This window comes from Gymnoscopelus microlampas, assembly GCF_963454915.1.
Source record: "Gymnoscopelus microlampas genome assembly, chromosome: 4".
NCBI classification, from domain to species: Eukaryota; Metazoa; Chordata; class Actinopteri; order Myctophiformes; family Myctophidae; genus Gymnoscopelus; species Gymnoscopelus microlampas.
Genome location: NC_139941.1, coordinates 30,600,857 through 30,625,663, shown reverse-complemented (window position 1 = coordinate 30,625,663; position 24,807 = coordinate 30,600,857). Strand labels below are relative to the sequence as shown.

General features: G+C 44.8%; 1 protein-coding gene across 2 annotated transcripts in view; it reads right to left on the bottom strand.

Annotated features, from left to right (window-relative positions):
- smtnb (smoothelin b) overlaps nucleotides 1–24,807 on the bottom strand; it is a 51,637-nt gene that overhangs the window by 8,171 nt on the left and 18,659 nt on the right. Inside the window, exons 4-10 of one of the 2 annotated variants that reach the window (XM_084054008.1) lie at nucleotides 24,113–24,191; nucleotides 23,454–23,533; nucleotides 17,163–17,265; nucleotides 13,405–14,129; nucleotides 11,808–11,865; nucleotides 10,160–10,789; nucleotides 8,221–8,294 (exon numbers count right to left, since the gene is read on the bottom strand). In XM_084054008.1, coding sequence (XP_083910134.1) covers nucleotides 8,221–8,294; nucleotides 10,160–10,789; nucleotides 11,808–11,865; nucleotides 13,405–14,129; nucleotides 17,163–17,265; nucleotides 23,454–23,533; nucleotides 24,113–24,191 — 1,749 coding nt within the window. Of the gene's footprint in view, nucleotides 1–8,220; nucleotides 8,295–10,159; nucleotides 10,790–11,807; nucleotides 11,866–13,404; nucleotides 14,130–17,162; nucleotides 17,266–20,708; nucleotides 20,816–23,453; nucleotides 23,534–24,112; nucleotides 24,192–24,807 lie in introns of those variants that run through there. The other variant, XM_084054009.1, reaches the window with a different exon arrangement.

The window sequence follows — 24,807 nt, the reverse complement described above, 5'->3', positions numbered from 1 at the left end:
AATGTGTTATAGTACATGAAAGAATGAGAATGAGTTACGCCAGGCCATCCTCTTCATCAATCTGTGTAAAGGCTTGATACTGTGTATGCAGCATACAGATAATGCCATAAAGATTCCCTTGAAATTCCGTCAAAATGTCACATGCATTATATTTATAACACTATGTTTGTGAGATGGTTGGTTGAATAGTGAGAAAGAAGCACAAAGTGACACTGCCAATCCAAAGTGGCAACTCTATCCTACTCTATTAAAGAGTTGTTTGAAGAGCGATTTGAGGGCCATAGAGGTCATTGTAGAGTAGAGCCTTTTAAGTTGCCAATTTCTCTGGCTGTGTTCCATGGAGACCAGTCACAACACAGCTGATCTGAAGATCTCTACATGCAAAGTTCAGGAACCACAGTTCTTAAGTCTGTTTACATACATTTCCCAGGAGAGTAAAAGTTATGGCCATTTTAAGTTTGGTCAGAACAAGTGTACAGATAGTGACAGTTTGGCTTCTCCACACACCAGGAAGTGTGTCAGTTCTGCCACTAGAACACATTTCCTACGGAAGACCTTGCCTGGTTCAGCTATTATAGTTATGCCGTGACCACAAGAAACACAGACTCCACAGCTAGACAAACTAGCATAGGAGACCCAAAAATGTCAGGGAGCACATACGTACTGTAAGCAACACGTTAGCAGTGGTAAAGGATGGCTATGTTAGTCGGCCAACACTTTATTCCCAAACAATATACAGTATCTCAAAAACTACTGGCTGTATTGCCATGGAATTTGCTCCAACTCCGTACTCCCCAAATGATGAACCCTGCTGATTTTGTTGACCCCATGGTCTTTCCTCTAGCGGCCAAATTGTCAGCATTGCACACAAGATACCTCATTACCAAATAGTATTCCAAGAACAATATGTGGGTTAAAACTGTAGCGATGATGAGGTACACCATACCATGCTGTTTGTGCGAGAAAGGTTTCCGATGAGAGACGGAGCAGAAGAAGAGCGACATGTTGCAAAGGTGGCAGGGTGAGAGACAGACACCGCTTCAGTTTCAGGCTTCTGAGTGGCTGCGTCATCTGTTCCACTGGATAGAGATTCTGATTCATGGAAGCAGGGATCAGGCTTCATGGGAATACTAGATGGTGTATCCAGGGGTTTTCTGGGTGGAGAATCCAGAGGTAGAATGGGTGAACCTGGTGGTGTATTGGATGGAGTATCTGGGAGTGCTGCGAATAAAGTATCCATGGGAATACTGGACATATCCAGAGGTGCGCTAGATGGAGCATGGGGGTCACAGGGAATGGATGGTAAGCTTTCAGTGTTGGGTGGTAGTACATGAATAGAGGGTTCAGGTAGGCCCATTGCCCGGCACAGGGCCTCCACTTGTCTCACAAGCCTCTCCTGCTGAACCTGCAGCCTCAGGTTTTCCTCCTGAAGACCAACAAGGGCCTCGGCCAATGGAGCCACCTGGGCAGCTGCCTCCTCAAGCCGGGCATCCACTCGCTTTCCAAAGACTTGCAAATCATTGTGTATCTCCCCTACTGCACAGCGCAATGTTAGCTCCAAACTCTGCTCCGTGACCTCTTCCTCCTCCTCCACCTGCTCCTGGACAAGCAGGTCTCCGATCGCCTCCTCCAGCCCAGACTCGGCACACAAGCTATCAGGGCTGCCCAATCCTGCTGGAGCCTCTGAAGCTGGGACGAAATCTAGGTTCACCCCAGGCATGGCCAGGCCAGCTGCACTCAGTGTCACACTGAAGCTAGAGTCCTTCTTGACTTGAATGATTTAAAAAAATACGTTTTTTTTTTTACAATTCCACTCTCAGGCGTCCCACAGTTTGAAAACTGTTATCTAATAGCCAAGAAATAACAATATGATGGATATGATCAGAGGACAGTAAGAGAAGATATCCTCTCCGTCTGCCTGTTTATAGAGACCCTTCAAAGCAACGCACATACTTTATACCCCCGGCAAATCTCCCCTGTTCAGTGGCCTGGGCTGGACAACCAATGAGCACAGACAGAATCTCGTTTCCAGGGCAGCAGTGGTCCCAGCCCCCTTTTTTTCTCAGGTGCCATAGACATGTCTGTCTATTTGTCATTGGCCCAGCCATTATTCCAGAGAGCCGGGCAGGCCTGGTGGGGGCTTGAGGGGGAATACTGGTGCCCCCCCCCCTCAACTCTCCTTTTATTTAGAGCCCTTGTCCTTCACACCTCGACTTGCATGCAACTACCTCTTTAGATGTGGCTCTGGGCCGGTGCTCTCAGCTGAAAGAGCTAAACAATGGAGTATGACTCTTAAAACAGTTTCTGACAAACTGCAGCCTAATGCCTGTCAAATTGGATCAATTTATTTGCATGACTCTGGTTCAGAAGATAAACCTCCAGAGGGGAGGTTAGTTTATGAGGCCAGGTATCATGGTGAGGGAGAGCTTGTGTCCAGTTATGCCAGGCTGAGGAGAAGGGTTGCGGGGAAGGAGGGATCAGCCCTGCTGGACTGTGTTTGGGACTGACTGATTGACTGACAGAACAGAACCAAGTGCTGATCCAACCAGCTGCCACTGTGAATTAAATGTGCATGCCTTGTGCACATGTAAATGTGCATGCCTCAAGTGCTTTGTGTGTCAAGTTGAAAGTGTGTGTTGATACAGACCTGTGTCTTTATGAGTATGTACGCACATTGTTTATACATTGTCAAGTGCGTATATCAGACACTTAATATTTATTTTTTGCAGTTCAGTGGACACAACCGAATCATAATCAGAACAGTCAGTGTTTAGGGGAATGGGGTTACATAACAGTGTGCAATGCACACTGAGCTTAATGTTGATGCAACACACCACACTAACTGGATCATTATACTGTACATTTTGTAAACAGTGCGCACATCAAATAAATATTTTGCATCTTGCGGAACCCCTAAGATAATTCAACATTTACAGCTGCATTTTTCATCTCTCTGCTAACATTGTGGACTAATCATCTAAGCTCTAATCAGGGCTGGCATTGATTCACTGTTCTAAACAAACACCTCATGCTTGACTTTATCCTAGAATGGAAAACTGTGCGAGTGACAAAAATAGTGACCATGGACATGAATGGCCTTTCCTAGTACTTCTACTGAAGGAAAGTACAACAGCTTCCAGGAAGAATCTGACCCCCGTAGTGAGTAGACAGAATACTCACCATAATATAAATGCATTGACCAGGCGACATGGATCAAACCTCAAGCGCAACATGACTAATCACACCACATAGATAGACACCATAGGGGGTAGCAGTCGAGTGGCTCAGGGGGTAGAGTGGCCGCTGGGAATCGGGGCAGAGATAGAGAGGGGGGGGGCATGCAGAGAAGGAGAGAGAGAGACAGAAGAAACCTGACTAAGCCGGCGCCCTTTAATAATATATTTATTCTATCATTTTATTAATTCACAAAATATGTGTGAGTAAGTGTATCTGGCCTTCGGGCATCTTGAGACCCCCCGACCGATCAACTTCAAACTCGGCGTACGTGTCGCAGAGGACCGTATCGTAAATCTTTATCGATTTACATAGTTCCTGACTTGCGTGTTCCCCGAGAAGGGGTAGGGGTACTGGTCAAGTCTATTTATTTATCTATAAATGCACAGAATCTCCGACTGTCTGTCTGTCTGTGTGTATTTGTCCCCCGCATATCTGGAGAACCGCTTGACTTGTCTATGTCTGTGTGTCCGTCTGTCCATCTCTCTGAATATCTTGTCCATATATGGAGATCTCAATATGACATCGCAGTACTGACGTCATAGACTGGCCTCCAAGTACTATGATGATGGATAGTGCACTAAGTACGCGGCTGCCTTCCCAAAAGGCATGGGCCTATTTTTATTAATGCACCATTTACATCCAAGCAGTCAATACGTCTATGAGTGACAGAGCGAGAGACTGCTGCATGTGTAAATGCCTAATGTATCTACTGTGACAGAATGAGAGAGGGAGAGAGACGGGGAGAAAGAAAGAGGGAAAATGATGGATGCACATCGTACCAGACTTTGCTGCATTGCGTTAATGCCCATTTGCCCAAGTGTCATTGTAAAACAGCAAGTAACTTACAGGCCTCTATGTTTATGATGGTAGTCTGCTAATGTGGTAGTAGTGTCAATCAGACAATAAATGAATACCATCCGTCCCCGGCGGTGAAGTGAAGATGTCTGGCCGTTGCGACCCCTCCACTGCTATTTAGAACAGCATCTAAAAATATCAGTGTGGCTTCCTTCAGAGCACAGAAATAAAGCATGGCAGGGACTTCAGTCTGGCTCAACTCCAGTGAAGAGCTAACACCACAATGAGATAAGTGCTCTAAGGGAACAAATTTAAAATGTAACTGGTAATATAACACCAGGGATAAAAACATGATGGTTCAGCCTTAATGGGCTGTTGAGTTGATACAATCCACACATGATTAAATTAATCCAAAACAAAAGGTTTCTCAGATTATTTTTGTACCTGCACAGACCCCCAGTTCGGGCTCCAGGGAACAGTCTGTGTGAACACACACAAACCAGTATGTGACAGCGTACAGGAGCACATTAACAACGGGGTGCTTATCCTACTATGTGACAATTGACAGTGACCCCCCCCCCCCCCCCCCCAGTATGAAAGGACTCAGGAGAGCAAATTTGCCACAGTGAGAATATCGTCAATGGGATGACTGTTTATCAGTAGTCCCACATGGTCAGGCCCATCCATTTCATGTCATCATTTACAGGGATGGGGTTTCTGAACAACAAGTCAGAAAAACTTTCTCAGACAAAATCTCAGGTACGTGTTTGATTGGCTGGGCTGTAAAGGAGGCCCGTGGTTGTTCAATTCTTATGTCTGTCTTTTTTTTTGGTCCTTAAAACACTTTTCAATAGATGTGCACCCAATAGATGTGCACCTATGTGTAGATGTGTATCTAATTATCTATGGCTACTGTGAGACTAGCTTGTCCATACAGTGCCTTACCAATGTGACCCAGGGCTCTCTGCGGGAGAGGGACTAACTGTCCTGTCATCACCCTGGATGTAAAGTGATGGCATTATTTATATTCATGTCCGTCTCATTGCACGAGGGCAGTGGTCAGCCTGAATGTACGGATGAGAAACAGGAATGCCTGCGTGCACTTGGACTAGGAATATTCAAAGTGGTTAATGGTCGGTCGTCCCATCTTAAATGCACTTTCTTTACTATGCTGAAGCACCTCAAGCATCTTTACTGCCATCTTTAAATTTACCCATCTCTCTCTCTCTATCTCTCATTGATGGTGTGACAGTAACACACACTGTGTTGCTTTTATTCCTTTCCTTTATGTAATTCAGTAAGCTTTATCCCACTTCATTAATGCTGATGCAAAGCTCCTGGCTGTTGTATTTAATGAATTGTACGAATGGGAACCCATCAGAACACACATTATTATTACCGAGGAAATTATAGAAGCATGAGAGCTGATAAGAGTGGACAGACCACCAAGGAGAAGTCCGGACCACCCAAACAGATCACAAAGTCTCAGAGAGGAGCTATTCAGCTCATTAAAATAACAGCAACAACTGGGGAAAGAAATATTAAAACCTTGCATGTCTTTGGCACTAATGCTTAATTTATACTGTGTGAGACAAGCAATGGCTCGTGACTCATAGCTCTAATAATATCTAGTACAGACAGAGCTATGTGCCACGGCTTGGCTCACACACACTATAAATTAGGCTTAATGTATACAGCACTCGCATTAGCATAACCACCATCATTAAATAAGTTCTAAATGTGAAGGGAAAAGCGTCAATGTACTAAATTGTCTGTGCAGTCCAATCCAAATACTCCCTTGCTTCCTCTAGGCACACAAAGCACTGAAACGACCTTGAACTTTCACTAAGAAAGGGAAAGCCCAGAGAACAGGTGGTGGTCTCTGGATCAGCGTCTAAACGTAGCCCAGCCTTGGTTGATGGTAACCAGCAGTGTCTGCTAGATGCTTGCTCACAATCTCATTAGCCAAGCTTCTTCTGTGTTTGCATGTTTTTTGAAAGGCAAATGCTGCACATGTCTGCTTATTAACAAAGAGAATGATAACTGATATATATCAGGTGTCTTGACAACAGCAGATCAGTTCGCAACGCGCCGCAGTGCGGAGCACGAGAGTATAAATTAAGCAAGAGAGTGGAAGAGCTGGATGGATGCAAATGCCCCCCCGTTGGTGATGCTGAGACAGCCTTACAGTATGTGTCACCTGCAAACACAGCCTAGCCGTGGGAACATGCAACCATGTCGTGGACTATAATTCAAAGCTTGTGTTAAACTCGCTGGCTTAACCCTCATCTTCAACAGCTATGCATAACAACAGCGTTAGCTGAACCGCAAAAACATGAGGCTTAACTAATGATCGGTGACTGATTTATCTTTCATACTGCATTCTATACCATGCAATTGGGTTGGTCTTGGTAGGCAGGGAATGTTGCCAAAAGCATTATGCTTTTGGCAACATTCCCTGCCTTGAACAATAATTCAAATTTTACATAAATAGACATACGTAGATTACAATTGTAAAGAATCTCCAATACAGATTACAATTGTAAAAAATCTCCAATTCACAATGTTATCCGTCAAATCACACATGAATTCCCCACAACAAAGTTACCTGGGCGTAGATAGTGTAATAAGTCTTAGTTCAGTGAAGCCTGCAACTCATTTCTGCAGAATGAACGTTCTTGTTGAGCGGTCTCTCTATCGTATGTGGAGCATTGAATCTTCTGAATCTCATGCAAGTCTTAACTGATGCCGATGATCTCAGTCCAACACCTTAAATCCACCTTGCAACCCCAGGCTGCCTCCTCCTAACTCTAATTAACCAGTGCCCTGATCCCATAACCAGATTACTGCTGTGCTCAGCATGGAGGTGTGTGTGGACTAAATAGTAGTCTTCAAGAAACAAGGTGGTGGCTGCACACTGGTAGCCAAAGTGCCAATACTTTATTTGTGGACGCAGAGTAAAAAGAAACCAGTGTTTCGGCAGGTAACTGCCTACAGAGTAGGAAGGCAGTTACCTGCCGAAACATTTCAGAAAAGTCTCTTGAAGACTACTATTTAGATTATTCTGCCGTGGGCCGGCACCACTATAAGGACTTCACTTCTTTGCTCGCCACCCTCCACTCAGTCCTCTTCATTCATCATGAGACTATTCCTTTCACAGAGCGTAGAAAACTAAGGATACAGAGCAGGCCTAAGCTAAAGGACAGGTTTGGCTTCTCGCACACCTCGAGAGGTCACCATGGGGGCAGGGGGTGGGGAGTGGAGCGGTTGCACGAGAGGAGATCAACAATCATTATCTACCATGACGGTCAGTGGTCTGAGCCAGACCACTCTCTTAGCCAATCACAATGCACATGGCAAGAGTGAAGGTCGCAGCTCAAGGTTTCATAAGCATGTGAATGGATGCGATGATGAACTTGTACTGTAGGCTAGTTTAAAGTGTGGGGTGGTGGCAGCTGGAGAGGAATTGGTGCAGATGAAGACAGACAGGTGTGATTTAAGAAGCATTTGCTAGATAGCTCTAAGTGGGCATGGTCTACTGAGGGGAAATGAGGAATGCTGAAGCACCTCCTACCCTCTCTCCCTCTGTCTGTCTCTCATACCCTACAAGGACAAATGTGACCAGCTACCCACTCTGTGTTTGATAAACACTGTCCTTCCCGTGCTCTCTGTCCACGCCTTCCAGCATTAAGGCTCTTAGGTGACTTGCTATTGGGAGCCCTGCCAATGTGATATATGTGAATTTCTATACAATGCATTTGAATACATTTGAAACTAAAATATTAAGTCAAGACATAAAAGCAGGAGTTTAGAATGCATGCTTTGCGATGCGGGGACTTGAAGCTGAAACGTTCTCAAAGTGTCAGTTAATAACATTTTGGCAAGTGTATAACTGCAGGTTCTCAACGTGGGGTCCTTGGGGGGGTGCCAGGGGGTCCCAACCAAAATGACTGATAGTTAGGCTTAGGAACCCAATGTGTCCTTACGGGTCTATAACACAGAGAGCTTAAATGTGTACACTCAGTTACATTTTTAATTGTTAAGAATAGATTAGGGTTTCAGGGATAAACATTTTATCAAATGAGGGTCCTTGATCGAATTATGTCAAACTGTGGGTCCTCAAAAGGATCTCAGCGGTCTAAACATAGACAACCATGGCACTGTATAAAACGTTTCCCAAGACGGTACCTTGAATGAAGAACTTGAGGTAAGACTGGATGAGGAGATCTTGAATGGTGTCGCTCTCAGGCCCAGGGTCAAGTCTGATTAAGACACAGACAAAGACAGAGATGAGACAGAGACACATGGATCTAAAATGTCCAATACACTCAAATTAGACAATGTCTAAACATTATAACCCACCAGGCGATATTTGTTTTCTCATACAGTAAATGGTTTTACTTTCCATAGAAACAAACAGAAGACTAACAAACCACAGAAACCTATACAGTATACTGTACTGTATATTTATGTGTATAATTGCGAAATGTGTGTGGGTCCACAGTGTTCCGGTCATCGCCATTTGTCAGTTATGTAAGCTGCCATAGTGTCCTAAACAGCAGGGTCTTGTGTCTTATGAGAGAGCCTCAAATATGCATTACGCCACCTTTAATATAAACACTCCTTGGTCATCTGCCGGTAAGAGTACACAGACACAAATTTTCATGTGACATGCTTGCCTGCACGCACTCTACAATCTTAAACCTAGGTTTGATGCATACCAGTGCAGGTACTGTAAAGCGTGATTTATACTTTGTAGCACAATGGTGTCACTTGCCAAAACTAACTAGTACCCTTTTTTATTAGGCTATAATTGTACATTGTAGAATGTACTGTAGATAGGTGCTTCTGAGGGAAGCAGATGTTTGATCCCAGCCTGCCTTCCGTCAGAGGGAGACAGGGAGCTTCCAAAAAAGGAGCCTGTGGCCATTGAAGCAAATTGGGCTTAAAAGCAACAGTTGAATCCTCGTGAAGAAGCCCAGTGGAGCTGTCAAGGCTCAGTCCACAAGGTTGTAAGAGGGATTGGCCGGGGGTTGTAACCACGCAGTCTAAAGTAAACTGTTTGGGTTGGAGGTCCTGGTTGTTGGGAAGCACCGCAGCCCGAGACATCTTGTTTTGATAGAACTTTACAGCAGCTGCTGCAATGCTGCTTCTGTGAATGACTGAGATTCACAGGCATAAAGAAACACACTTGACCTGTGATTACACTCATGCAAATGCTCTCCGGCAGAGTATTAGGTACAGTAGTTCTGTCTTTTGGTGCCATTATTTGTATATTGTCCCATGCTACAGTATTGCTGATTGCAAATAGCAACTTTCTGATAGCACTGCACTTTGCGTACCGAGTGTACATAGTGTATTAAGGGCGAGCGTGTAAATACATGCGTATGTGACTGAGATAAAGAAAGAGGGAACAATATCTACAGTGTGTGGCACATACATAAGTCTATTGTGATTATTAGCAGTATTATTCCATCTACCTTCACATAACAGCCAACTGTTGCATTTGTCTAAAAACATACTGAATACAGTACTGTGTACCACTGGCTGCACCCCCTGGTACAATATGCCAAACGCCCAATACAGCTAACAATGGTGTTTCATATCAATTCTTCCTCTGTTCCCACACACCCATGCACTTTGTTTGGCTCAGTATGGCCCAGCCTAGCTTGACTCCAGCTCCTTGTCATCATCCTACATGTGGCTAAAACCTTAGTGTCTCTGCCGTCTCCCACGGCAACTGGGATTCCAGTGTGATCAGAGTGCTGGTGAGAGGCTTGGGAGGCGGAGCAGGATGAATATTTATACTTCTTGTTAAATGTGGAGTTACGTTACTGAATATTGTACCACCTCCACACACACAGTCAGTGTCCATGCTGCACACGGAACGAAAGATCAAGAAGTGGCAGTGGTTTAATAGACTACCAGATTCTTCCAACACGCAGGGTGAATTGATCGGGTATGTAAGTTTGTACACAGTTTACATGCAACTTCAACTGATGTTACACAGTAAAATCCTCACTGTTCATTTTATTCACATAATAAAATGGACCAGCATTGATTTGAGCATTAATCAAACTAAAAGTAACATCACTTGATCATGACTGCTAAGTGTTAATGCTCCTACCTGCTCTCTGTCCCATAGCGTTGATGGCATTGATGCGTGGGGCCATGTTGGTGATGGGTACTATGTTGCCCCTAGAGGAGGAGGTGGAGGATGAGGAGGTGGTGGTGCGCCCATCCTTGATCTCAATGGTGAGGAAGGTCTTCATGTCAGGGTCTGCTTCTCCCTGGTTGTCTTGCTGTCCAGCTAATCTCCCTGGGGTCCTGTCTTCCTTTGAGTCACCCGAGGCGTTCCTGAGCTTTTCAGCTGGATGCCTCGTCCCGCCTGTGGCGTTCTGTGATTGGGTAGCTGAGGACAGAGGTTTGCCGGTCCCACCCACTGACTGAGGCGTGGACTTACTCTGGGCCGGGACTCCTGTGCTAGAGGAGACTGAGGTGTGAGATGTGGAGGGTGCACGTGGACCTTCTGGCCTCTCGCCATAGGTACTGGGGGATGCTGCGGCTCTGCCTGCAAACAACTGGTTGACTCTGGAGAAATTGGTCTGTCCAGCAGTGCCAGGGGCAGTCCTATTCCTCACCCTATTCTTCTGGGCTGGGGCAGGACTTGGGCTGGGTTCTGTGAACTTGCGCATCCGGTCCCGTACAGAGTTGGCCCGGCTGAAAGGTTCCAGCACAACATCTTTCTTCGCAGGTGCTGTAAAGCAGAGACAGCTTGTAAGCTTGTTGTGCTATAGACATGCCGAGCAACTCTAGTAATAATTCTGTTCAACAAACACACAGAACCTAAAACCTACACGCCCCTTCTGCTTCACAGAATGACTTCATAAGCCTTAAAGCATCTCGCTCTCAACCTTGCTGTCTCCACCTCCTCAAAAAGCTCTCTAAAAGTCCCTTTTGCTTTTTCCCACTCTATTTTCTGTTCCAGAGTGAGACCCTTTTATTTTCCTTGACTTCACCTCTCTCATTGCAGCTCTTTCTGTTCTTCAGCTTTTGTCTTACGTTCCACTGTCCACCCCCCAACATTCTCTGATGCTCAGTATTTTTACACAGTGTCATCCACAATTTCTATAAAACTGCCATCTTTCAGAGGTTGTATGAAGTACTGTACAATCCCTTGTGACTATCAGAGTTAAATGAACACTCTGGATGTTACTGTGTACAGAGACAACTGTAACAAAGAACGAGAGAGAATGAAATGCCATGGAAAATAATTTGTGATTAACTTGGATGACATTTAAAAAGGGCTCCCTTATTGAGGCAAAAGACACGTTGCTTAGTGACAACCCAATGTTTCCGCTACATGGGACATAGCGATGAGCAACACTGTCAGAGAGAGAGAGAGAGAGAGAGGTGTGTGTGTGAGTGACAGAGTTGGAGGGAAAGAGGAGAGAGAAGATGCTGTACAGTGTTCTTTCTAGCCCTCTGTCCTCTTCCCAGCCCTCTGTGGTGTGACTGGCCCTATACGGTCATGCCGGCACTGAGACCGCAAAAGCTCCACATGGAGGCCATTAAGCTAGAATAGATAGTAAGAGCAGGGAATCTTGATATTTGAGAAGCGGCAATAACTTAGTAGTAATAAGCACTAGGCCTGTCTGGTGTGATGTTACCTCACTCTCCTTCAGCTATTGCTGAAGGCAAACACAGCAAATCTCTTAAGTGAACCGAATAAATCTTCTAGCTATGGTTCTATATTTATATAATATGCTGCTCACCAGAATCCTTCACTTTGTGGAGAGGTGTGAGGAAGGGCAGATCTCTGTTTACTTTGACCTGAGAAAGAAAGAATGATTTGTAAAAAACAAAACAAATGTCAAGAAAATAATGAATGACTTTTGTCTGATCATAACAATGAGTAGTTGACATAAATGGCTTAATGTACACAGGTCTGGATCCTAAAGGCCAATACATGCTCGTTCTGACGTCGAAAATAATGGCTGGTTCGGACAGGCTTTCCAAACTAGTTCTAAAGTCAGGATATCTGGGGGTGCACAGGTTATGAGACCGCCCATCAGAAGTTCGGAATTACGTCAATTTGTAGTTATAGCTTCCGTATATAACTACAAGGCGCAATACGTAAGGCGCACGTATTGCCCTTAAGTCATTGTCAAAGTGCTACAGTATACTGAGCATTTCCCAGGGAAGCAAAACACATTCATGATGCCCTACACTGGCATAAAGGGGTTCATTGGCTACAGTAAAGCAAGCACACACACACACACACACACACACACACACACACACACACACACACACACACACACACACACACACACACACACACACACACACACACACACACACACACACACACACACACACACACACACACACACACACACACACACTTTTCATTATGTAATACTGGTGTTTGGAGTGAGGCAGTGGGCCTCTGTTCTTTTTTTAGCAGAGGGGCCGCGATGGGCCCCGGTATGTTTACAGTACTCTCAGGAGGCTGGGTATCAGAGTATATTGCAGGGAACAATAAAAGAAGTCTGGGGCCTTCGTTGGGTAAACACATCAAGAGGGACGACACAGTGGCGTCGCGGCGCCATGAGTCCCCAAATGAACAGAACATCTTGCTTGACAAAAGGGAAGGAACAAACCCGGCCTCTTGCATGTTTGTGTGCTCTGTGTTCCAGGTGCAGAGAGATGAGGGGACGCAGAGCTGCTGGCCTATGATAGTGTCTATCCCTCTCTGACTGTAGGTGCGGCTAACACAGCTCTGAGGCGAAGCAGAACCAATGCACCAGAGCACAACAAAGACTTGTAACAATCCACAGAACTGAGATGCAGAGGCTGTTTGTGTAGTCAAGTAACCAAAGTAACCAAACAGGACATAACATTTGTTCAACACGATGTGTTTATAGATGCCAATGGGAGCTGGGAGTCACAGAAGAATGAGGTGTCATGTGTTATTTGTCATATAGAGAAATGGAGGGAGGGGAGAGCATGGGAAGAGAAAGAGGTAAAGAGAGAGGGAGAGAAAGAGAGAGGGGAGAATGAAGAGCTCAGATTGAAAGTGCACATTGTGGATACTGTATAGCTCAACACCCCCCTCCAGTGGTAAAGTCATGGTAAAAAAAAAAATCTATGTTGCGGTTAGACAGCTGATTCACAAGCTACACAGCAAATTCCTGTGTTGATGTAGCCTAAATCAAGGTTGTAAAAATAATCATTTTCTTTTTGTAAAAATAAACATTTTTACACTCTCAGTTAAATTAAATGAATACTATGGATTTTACTGTGTATATACAGCCATGCATTTCTCCCATGCTCACACCTTGATTGGTATTCATCATGATACTCTACCTTCTGTTCTTGGATTTCTGCCTTTACCATGGCACTGCCATTAACCAGGCCATTGTGGGAGCCTTGTCTCCTAGATAAAACAGACCCATCGGGCTGTTCCTGCTCAGTAATGCTGGTGGAGCAGCCCTGGCTGGGCTGATCCTGGAGGCCAACTGGAAGGGGGCTGCCGATATCCGCTTCAGAGTCAATGCTGGAGCAGGAGCCACTCATGGCCATCTCTGTATCTGCCATCAGACCCCTACCAACAGAGGACACACCCACACTCAGATCAGACATCCCCGAGTCCTGCCGTTTCCGAGACAACAGACTGGCGCTCTCTGAAGTCCCAGAGCCCAGGCGGGGTCTGGAGCTCACGCTGGAATCAGAAGCGCCCGAGTCCAGTCTCTGTCGGAAGCGTGACTGGGAGCCCATGCTGTGCTCCGAGGCCCCGGAATCCAGGCGGCCACGCTGAGGGGACCCCTGACTCCTGTCTGAGGAACCGGAGTCCAGTCTGGCCCGGAAAGCAGAGCCCAGGATCTTCTCTGAGGGCCCAGAGTCCATGAGGGCCCTGGGTGGCACCGAGGTCAGGCTGCGGTCCGAAGCTCCCGAGTCAGACCTCTGACGCTGGAACAGAACCAGGTCCGGCTCTGTTGGCACAGCCTCCTGTTGGGACTGGGTCAGCATTGGTCCGGGACCCTCATCTTTCACCAGGGTGTCAAGAACTAACACCATACCGGGGTTGGAGCCTACAGCAGCAAAACACAATGATAAGATACTGTATACTTGATCAAAACAGGTTTGTGTGACATCATATTTTCCTGTGTTTCACTATCAGTTACTTTTACTTCTGTGCTAAACAGAACAGAATGTGGTGTTATGTTGCAGGGAGCAGTAGGTGGTAAAGCTGGAGTGTTTGATGGAAACAAAATGCTTCCGCAGCCCCTAAAGCCTCTGGGGACAAGGGCTGGAGACAAGGATATCTACTGGGGATCACAGAGGAGGCACGTGGAGACGTAGAGGGGATATAGGCATTTCCTCCAAACGTACTTCAGTTCCTGGGCAAGATTTGTGTGTTGTTGTTCGTGGAATGGATGTGCGTAACGCAGTAGGAAAGGGCACAAAAGGAGAGCAGGAACACACATAAGAGCCTTAGGTGGTGAGCAGGCAGAGGAAGTCTAGAAGGAAGTGGGGGTGAAATAGAGACTAGCACAAGTACTTCCCCTCCCCTTCTTTTGAAACTGTATTGCTGTGATGTCTTGTTTTTAACTCTGGATTGCTGAATCTCCTGTCTGCACAACAAAGGTATCCTTAAGTTATTAGTACCCTTGGGTCCTAATAAAGACAACATTGACCTTGACTTAGGTCCAAAAGCCTTCTTTTCTCAGGAAATTCTACTCCAAATAACACAGCAGAGCCCACTGACCACCTGAACCCTCTCTCCAAAAACGGAGTTATAAATCAGGCGCAACTAAATATAAATCAGGCGTTTGCATTTTGATTGATGGAAAACAAGACAAATAGTCTAAAATCTCCGCTAGCAACCCCTGGGGGCTGTGCTGCTTCACAAACCATTGTATGAAAAAATGTCTGCATCACATGTGATGGCACTGTCCTTATAACCAAATAGGGCTCGCAAAGTATGCATGCCTGTCATTTACAAACCAAATCTAGAAGGGAAAATTCCATTCTGGCTCGAGGCAGCCACAACAACCTCTTTCAACTTTGAAAAGACAGGGTCAAGAGTGGACATTCAACTACTTCAATTAAAGCAGCTGATTGGTTGAAACCGAAGGTTGCATAAATAATGTTTTTTTCAATAAAAATAATTATAGAACACATCAGGCACAATCTTGTCAGAAATTATGGAAAACTAGATATGCCTGGTCAAGGTTGCTGATTACTATGGTTATGTAATATAATCTGAACAAGACGTGCCAACACTACGACAACGTGAGCATACTGTATGCCTGCTTTTCTATGGGGTATTTTGAATGGGCCATTTCACAGAAACGGCTTTTACCAAACGATGGGCTTCATTCAAGTCCAATTAACCATCAGCTGAAGTGAGACCCAAAACAGCATTCTATAAACAATCACTCCATTGCCTTATGGTTTTGGCACTGGAGCACCGTCAGGTCCATTGTGAGAAATATATGGGAAAATCCCCATTTCTATTGGATAATGAGAGACTTGCTTTGTGTTCTAAAATAACCATGCAAAAAAAGCCTGCACTTGTGCACTCCTCACAAAGCGCACAAACAAACAACACCCAGGGGTCTTTATAATTTTAAGTTCAAAGTTGAGCAAGTTTACCACCCTTGGGAACTTGAATGAAGGTCAGCACATTCCAATGAGAAACTCTGTAAACAGGTCATTTCCTAAATGACAGCCTTGCCACATACTCTACAGCACAAAAATGAGGCGCAAAAGTCTGAAAAACTCTTTAGGATGAGCTTAATTTTCTTTGTTAAATAAAGGTATAGAATGATGGTACAGTATTGGGGCCAAGTACCTTATTTATTTTTATCATCTTACCTCTGATCAAAAGACAACCACCCCTCAAGTACCACTGGCCTGCCCCGCCTATCCTGTCCTTTTCCTAGCCACAAACGTCCTGTGTCTTTGTGTATCAACAGCCATTTCAAAAGGCTCCTTCCCACAACTCCATGGCTGTTCTAAGGTGGGCCCTCGCCATTGGCCGTAGTTTCACCCTTTACTTAATTGTAAGGCAAGGATAAATCGGGGGGGGAGTGGGACGTCTCTGGGCCTTAGCTCTGTTCTGGTATCAGCTTTATATAGCAGAGGTGTGGCTGTGGGTTTCCCTCAGTCGCTTCCCGTAACCCCACTACCAGCCCTTGGTCCAGCAGGACACTGCGAGCTAAGTGAAGGGCAAACCGGGCCACACAGAATGCCATTATTATGGCTGCAAGATCCCAACACGCAAAAACCAGGCTCAGGTCAGCAAGGGTTGGGCTCACATAAGAGGGAAAAAACAACAACAACTCTAACCATGAACCACAGATGATCAAAATTAAACTGGTAGGAGTATTTCTTCCTTTGTGCAACAAATACTTCAGGCCCTGGCCTGGGCATAGTAATTAGACAAGCGATAACTATAAATTCATGCCATGTCTAGCAGTGATCAACAATGTATTTTGGTCTCAGTACAGCCTATTTGTATTAACGTAGGTGTGTGTACAAGTCACGAGGCTTTGAGTGAATGTGTGCATTCATTCACTCAGAAGTCTAGTATTCTGCTTTATTTATAGCTGGGCTAACAGAGAGAGACAGTTAGTTCATTAAATGGTGTCACACTTTAAGCCAGAGGTTTTAAGTCTGTGACTGTGGGTGTCTTCAAAAAGTTAATAAAGTTGTAAAAGGGCTAAAACAGCCTACACGAATATGACCTCATGACCAACACCTCAGGAGAATGCCTCCTTTGGCAGGCTATTTTAACAAGCAATCCAGAGGAAATTGCACTGAGAGGATCAATGCAAGGATGTGTGGTGGTAGGTATAGGCAACAGAGGTGGTCAGTGTTGTGTTTAAGTTTTTAGCTCCTATCCAAACATGACCTTTAGGTGAAGGTTTACAGTATACACATGCTTTTGTATTTCAGTAGTACAACGATCCTAACAGTGGAGGAACTACAGAGCCAGTCAGTATGTGTGTATGTATGGTCATGTATGTTCTGTGTAGACATGCTACAGAAGGAACAACTGGCTGCTAATTTGAAGGATAGTCAGATGAAGTGCTTGGTGCTGAACAGCTGTTCCTCACCTGTCCTCTGCAGCTCTCTGCCTTGATGTGTCTGCTGGCTGCAAAACTCCGGGATCTGTGATCTGGTTTGTGTTCGCTCGCAAAAGCTCTCGCGCTCAGTGTCCTGTAAAAACAACACATGCTTAGTTCATTTCAATACACTGTGCAAAAGGCATTAAGTGTTTTCATTTCTTAGTTCATGATGCCCTGCCCCTACCTCAAGCCATACTGATAGGGAGTGTCCCAGTCAGTGCCAAACTACCCATCCCAACCCTGTCAATGTACATCAGATAAGGTAACCCATCAGGTCGCCTTTTATCTTCTGCAAGTTTATTAGCAATCAACAGAGCTTTATGTTGGAGGTCAAGGTCAAACGCTCTACAAACAAGAGACAGCCTTGATGAGGTCATGGTGAGAGCCAGCTTTGGCCAGCTGACATAATAAAAGCTGTTTTCTGCACAAAGCCCTCCCTAACCAACAAGTGGGCCAACACCATCCATTGTGTGGTCCGTTGTGCTACGGCTCAAGTCAGATGCACCTGAGATGCACCCACAACGGTGTTAGCTTTGGCAAACTCCTCTCCTAGTAACCCCAGTTTGTGTGGAGTGGAGCATCAATCAGCATGTCATGCTCGGCCAGGTCAAAGTATAACAGTCTGGCCTTAATCTGCATTAATAAAGGAAAGTCACAGCAGGAGAGAGATCTTGATGGAGAGACGGCAACATTTTGGCATATGGAGGAGAAAAGGGAGATGTGGTGAGGGAAGCATAGATGTTGCCACTACCGTTTGGTCTCTGGAGCACAACCTGGACCAACTCCACAGCAGAATCAGCTGCACAAACACCAAGCATGTGCATGCCACCACACTCGCAGACATGTCCAGAATATATTCTTAATTCACAAAGCTCCACCGCCTGAGAAACTTTTTGTCTGAATTTGTGGCTACCAGTGAAAATGGCTCTTTTGTGCACACTCTGGGTCATTCTTTAATTCAAAATGGTACTGAAATCGTACAGCATTTGGCAAGATGCGTCTAGTGTAAGAATAGTCAAACCAATGTTTGGGCTTGGTCCTGGCTTGATTCTGGAAAAATACACAGGACATGACCTTAAATACACTGAAACTAAACAATCTAACTATACTTATGCCAGATTTACTGCCTTCCACAGCATCCAAAAGCGCTGAAAACAATCTTCCAAACACAAGCACTCACACTCACACTCACCACACACACACGCACAATCAGCTTTGTAAATAAGGTTATCGTTGATCAGAGACTAGCAGAGGTGTCTGCAGCAGAGTGCAAAATAGAATAGAATAAAATCACAGCATTGCATTGTGAAAGGGTCTTAAATAATCAATGCAGCGTGTGATTGCAGCTGTTTTGAATGACGGCATGTCAACAAAAAACCTGCTCCAGTTTAAACACACCTGAAAGGTTGAGGTGAGAAAGATCTCATGCATTCTGCTCTGTTGACTATGACCTTCCACACCTGAGTGGATTACAGGACGGAATGACTCAATCAGACCCAATACAAAATGTAATCAGACACAGTCACAGCAAACAGTAACACAAACACAAGATAGGTGCCTCAGGATTATATTATTACCCTTCAGCTTAAAAAAGTGAGGAAGGTGACACACAATTAATACTTCGCACAAGATGTGACTGTGATAACATGCTATAAACACACAGGACGGTCCAGTCTGTATTTGCGAAAATGAACCACTCTCTCCCGAGAGCAAGAAATCAGAGAACCGTAGCACTAAATGTGACGTCAAAGCAACGTACAGCCTTGAGCATCTCGATTGTTAGGCTTCCATTCACGTTTCCATTAAGGTGACATCACAGATTAGGGTGCGTGACAACCTCCTCTCTCATATTTCTAGCTTGCTTTATTAATGGGTCATTAACGGTGTCTGATGATGAGGCTGGGGAAACGCAGATAGACTCTTAGACCAAACAACAGGGCTCTGTGTGCCCTCAACATAAAAGTGTCATGAGAGAAAGGTCACTTCCATGACACTTCTGAGTTTTCTTCATTCAAACAGTCAGAGGGGGATATGGCATTTCAGCTGTAAACACAATTAAAGCGAATGACCTGTCTAAACCACCACCTTCCTTTGTCTCTCTCCGCTCCTCTGCAGCTACCAAGAGACAGAGACAGACGGTAATCGTTTCACAGCTCCCACTAAACCACAGGGAACATATTTCTCACAGAGACCGAGGCATAGGGGTGGGGGTGGAGAGATAAAGTGGAACTTGAGCTGTAGAAGAGTTCAGGATCTGCTGCCAACCTCCATGCTGTCATTAGTGGCTTCACGCTGTCCCCTGGCCCCTAAACAGTGGAGACCTGAAAGAGTGAAACCAAGACCAACACTTCCCACTTCTGCACTCTGAGCCTCTCAGAGCGTCCCCCCCTGTGACGGCTTGCGGCTTCAAACACAGATCATCCCGTCTGACCACGAGAGAACCGGTTGTGTCGGACTGTAATTCTGAAAGCTCAGCCCCGTAAACATAAAAACAGCAACTGTCCTGTCTCCTGACCACAGCAAGGCGTGGGCCATCTGGAATCCTCTTAACGTTCAGAACCACACAAAAAAAAACAACAACAATGAATCAGAGGTCGAATCGTCACCGAGACACGCAGGCCTCCCTTCATCGGCCAGCGAGGACGACTGGGATCCACTATGGGATTAATGAGCCCGGTTCCAATGGGCCCATTTTCCATGAAAGCTAAATCCATCATTCCACTGATGAGGTCAGGATCTTCTTGCCTCCACGTGGATCAGAGAGGAGAAACCTGGTAGCTCATTTTCCATTACTGCACGCTAAGACCCGAGGAACCACACAGTCAGCCCACCTCCAATTGAAATACAGTAGCTGGAATGAGGTAGTAATCTTTTCATCACACACACACACACACACACACACACACACACACACACCTCTGTGACTCAGTTCTCTTATTTAAAACCATCCACTGCTTTGTTGTCTGTCAGATATTTACCTGAGTATTTCCCAATCCACTCACCTTTCTGTCTGCTAAGCCCTGTCTGTCACGGATACTGGGCACAGTCCAGACAGCTCTCCCTTAAGCTGCTCATGCCTCAGGTATCTTACAACATGTTTATGATGAGATCAGAAGACAAATAGCAATCTGGTCTGTCTATACATACAAACAATTCATAATAGTCACGCACATCCACAAACCATTTATGGCAAGGTGCTGGACCAAAAAAGGACAATCATACAAGATAAAAAGACAGTCAACACACTGTACAACCACCTCCCACCAAACCATATATTTGACCTCTTCCAACCCACCTAGTCTACATGCACACCTAGTCAGAAACACTCAATGTACAGGGTTTAGTAACTAAATACAGTTCAGACCCGAGTCATATTATTGCTAATATTATAAATGATAATGGTCTCTCATTCCAAAGACAAACCTGAAAGGAAAACTGAAAAATGACACTTTCTCCACAAAAGAAGTGATCAGGTTGAGAGACGAGAGCTAGGTCCATGACACACAGCAAGATAAATATCTGATTGCCATTTACCTTCTCTCCTTTGCTGAGCTGCTGGTCTCCCTCTCAGCTGAGCTATATCCCTCACTCAGGACCTCCTCTACTCTGCCTCAGTATCCCTCAGCCACATCACACACACAATACCAACAGGCCCCTCCCTTGACTTCCCTTCCCTCCCATTCTGTCTCCACGGGGCTCTCACCCTCCAACACACACACACACACACACAGGTTAATGGGTAGCCTGGTTGACACATTAACGTTTGACAAACACTGTCTTTGTTTTTGACCACGGTTTAAAAAATATATTATTATTTTCTTAGGAAGATATGAACTGCCACATTATTTGACACAGAATCATTTTCCAACTGGAGTTATAATTATGTTGTTTTTTTTATTCAGACTTTCCTAAAAGAAATTAGAACAATCATGTTTTTTTTTAACCCACAGCAAGGAGAGCCAACATTTTTTCAGCCATACGTATAATTACCGTTTTAAGCAATGTGTGTAGTATGCTTTTTCCCCCCAAACTAGGCAGATGGAAATTTTTACTTCAGTTATCCCCGCAAAAACAACAACGTGCATTAAAATATAGTCATCGATATCCACCAATAGGCTGCGGTCTTCTAGGCAAAAGCTGAGGCCAACCACTAATTGCCTGAACGTTCAACCACTGATGAAACATACACATGCTACATACTGTACACCATGTGTCTTTCACCTGAATAAGATACTCATTTTATTGTTGTACATGATATACATAATACAACAAAATGAGTTGTATGTAAAACACTACTGCATTTTGTCTTGATTGCACCAGCAGTCAATTCTTAAGTCAGTATTTTGTTTCTAAAGTTGGACACAGTCTACGTGTGTGATGTACGTGCATGTGCGTATTAGAGTCCTATCTGGGACGTCCATCAGCCTGGGGACAATCACACACATCTCAAAGAGATCCGCTGCTGTGATGTGATGTGAATAGAAGGAGTCCTGCTGCCGGTGGCTGCTTGTTGGTTTTGGCCACGTCCCCAATTCCTGCACAGACTGGACTGCTGGGCCACAGCTGGTGGCCTGCCTGTCTGTCTGTCTGCCTGCTCCACTACATCCCCACCACCACCTGTGGCTCACTGCTACAGTCCAAGCACCTAAACACCCGGCATCCCTATTTTTGGCATGTCATTGTAGGTATAATAAAAAAAAACGTTCAAAACTTTCAAAAATGTACAAAAACTGTTACAAAGAAAAGATTTGCCAACCTACAAGCTCACAATGTGTCACGATGTGACGCGTTGTGAGCTTGTAGATTGGCTGTTTTCACTGCACAACGCCACCGTACGGAAAAGTATAAAATAGGGATTAAGTGGTTAAAGGAAGTGAGGTAGATAGGCTTGTTTGAATGTCCTATGACCTCAACTTGCAACAGCCACTTCCTATCTAAAAAGACTCTGTCTGTGACACAAAGGAGTGCGTGCAAATGACAATAATTCACATAGTGGCCATTTTGCTTTTACGTCATGCATTATTTAGAGTGTGGAAATCCTCCCCACCCCATCATTGACAGATCTACAATTCAAGCCATCAGATCTACACCTTTTGGGTCAAAGTAGTACTCCAGAGAAAGCTGTATATCCTTATGGACCAACTCTTTACTAACATTAATGACTGTACAATTAATGTAAGCATAACTATTCCCCAACTGACATCATCCACCAGGCATCCCCCATAGAGATCCTGTCTCCAGAAATTGGACCATTCATCAAAGTGGGCCCATAGAAACACTGATCAAACAAAACAGATAAGATAGCATCTACAGTAGCCTCAGACACGCTCTCTCAGCCCAATAAATCATTATAATGGGAACTGGCTTGAATACATTATCACTGCAGCAAACTAATCAACTGATCTGAAATGAAAACTTGAGTTTAACCCTGAAATAATGTTAGAAACCGAAGGCAAAACACAGTACCTCACCATCCACTAGAGGGCAACCAAAGAGAAAAGACTTGTATTGGAGTGCTTGATTAAAGGAGGCAAGAAAGAAGTGTCAGACAGGAATATAAAGTGTGATGTGTCCCAGCCCGCAAAGTGTAAATTCAATCTGTATGATTTTGTTTCATGATGAAACAATTCAAATCAGAAGGAATGCAATTACGTCTCTTATATACACACAGACTTAAATACCTCCACACTTAATCAAATTTAAGTCTAGTTTTAATTTAGCGTGGGCCTTACTGTAAGAGTGACTGCCTGTGTAGACGGGTGTGTGAAAAATGGCAGTGCAGACTGGAACACTGTCCTCATCCCCGAGGATTTACTACCTTCACTGCATGTCAGGCACAGACTGAATACATTTCTTTCTCTCTCTCCACATACTCAGCCAAAAATTAAGGTGCAGAAGAAACAAAACGCATTCCTGGCTTCGTGGCAGCCAGTGCATGCATGGATGTGAGTAGTGAGGCCATGGTCATGACAAAGTGTGTGATTTGAGTCACAATGCCTGTTGTTTGCTGAATTCTTTCATTGTGGCAGCAGAAAAACAACTGTGGCCACTGTTGCCGTGCAAACATGTACTCAAACACCCGCAAATTGGTCTGTGCCGGGTTTGTTTTTAAAAATAGAAGTAGACATGTGCACACTGCGATACAGTCCAATTTTAACAACTTTTTACACAACATGTAATATCTACATTGGAATGCTATTACTGATTCCTGCTTCATGTATTACTTAAATGATAAATCATATCCATCTCTCTAGTAGTCCTTCTTACATATGCACTTACCGCAGTTCCCATGTTGCTTTTGGGCGCCAGGCTCTCAGTGTCCAGGTAGTGACCAGAGACTTTACTCCTGTCTAAAGTCCCTGTAAACAATAACACACACACATGCACGCACACATGCAGGAAAAGGTTACTTAGGACGTGGTTCTAGAGAATCTGTTATGGGACCATCTCAATATCATCCTGATGTCAGATAGGAGCTGAGGAAACCAACACAACAGAGCGTTCAGATGACAGGATTATCTGAGGGGTTCCAACATGTCCCTCTATCAGGTAGTAGGATAACACAGACGTCATCGCTAAAGGGTGTGTGTGTGTGTGTGTACATGCGTGAGAGGTGTGTGTGTGTGTGTGTGTGTGTGTGTGTGTGTGTGTGTGTGTGTGTGTGTGTGTGTGTGTGTGTGTGTGTGTGTGTGTGTGTGTGTGTGTGTGTGTGTGTGTGTGTGTGTGTGTGTGTGTGTGTGTGTGTGTGTGTGTGTGTACGCGCATGAGAGGTGTGTGTGTTCTATGCATCCCAGTGTGAGTGAGTGGTGAGGGCCTCTCACACACACAGACCAGACAGGGATCAGGAATGGTAGGAATTCACTATCTGGTTTGGCATCACAGGTAGAATCTGCATCAGTTACCACTGGTACCACACACACACACACACGACAACTCACCTTGCTGTTCCTTATCCCGGAGCCGCCGGATAGCCGCTCTGATCAGCTTCCTCTCCTCGTACTCACTGGCCCCACGGAGCTGCACGACAAAGCACATCAGAACCAACTCTACTCTATTCAACAAAACAAAAATACACTATTTTGCTGACCTTCAGGTTCAGTTCCAATGTCTCCCACATTCCTCCCCAAACCTTTTTTTTTTAAACATTTATTTTGATCAAGCTATTTCTTCATGGTGAGGAAAGGCACCCAAAAATTATAAATCTGTACTTCAGAAACGCAAATTTAAAAGGTGGAATGTCTCTGCTGAATTTCTAACTGTATTATCGGCTGTCAAAATGAATTTAAATCAAAACACCCACCATGGTGTAAGTTGCAGGCACATCCATGCGTTTAATGCGCCCTAATAGCTCTACTTACCTCCCCTATTCCAACCAACCCCTCTGGCTTGTTTTTTGTGGTTATGATCTTGATATAGTTTGAATGTGTTTGTGCGTGCGTGCGTGTGTGTACTGTGTACATTATATCGATCAGGCAAAGAAAAGAAACACCTATGGGGACCTCCTAAGGGGGACCTCCTTCCAGGGTGGATAGGTGTACAATTGGTGCAGAGTGGGCAATATCCAGATGCGAAACAAAACAGGAAAAAGCAGACTCCAATTACCATGTACCAATATGTACTGTGTCCAATTTCA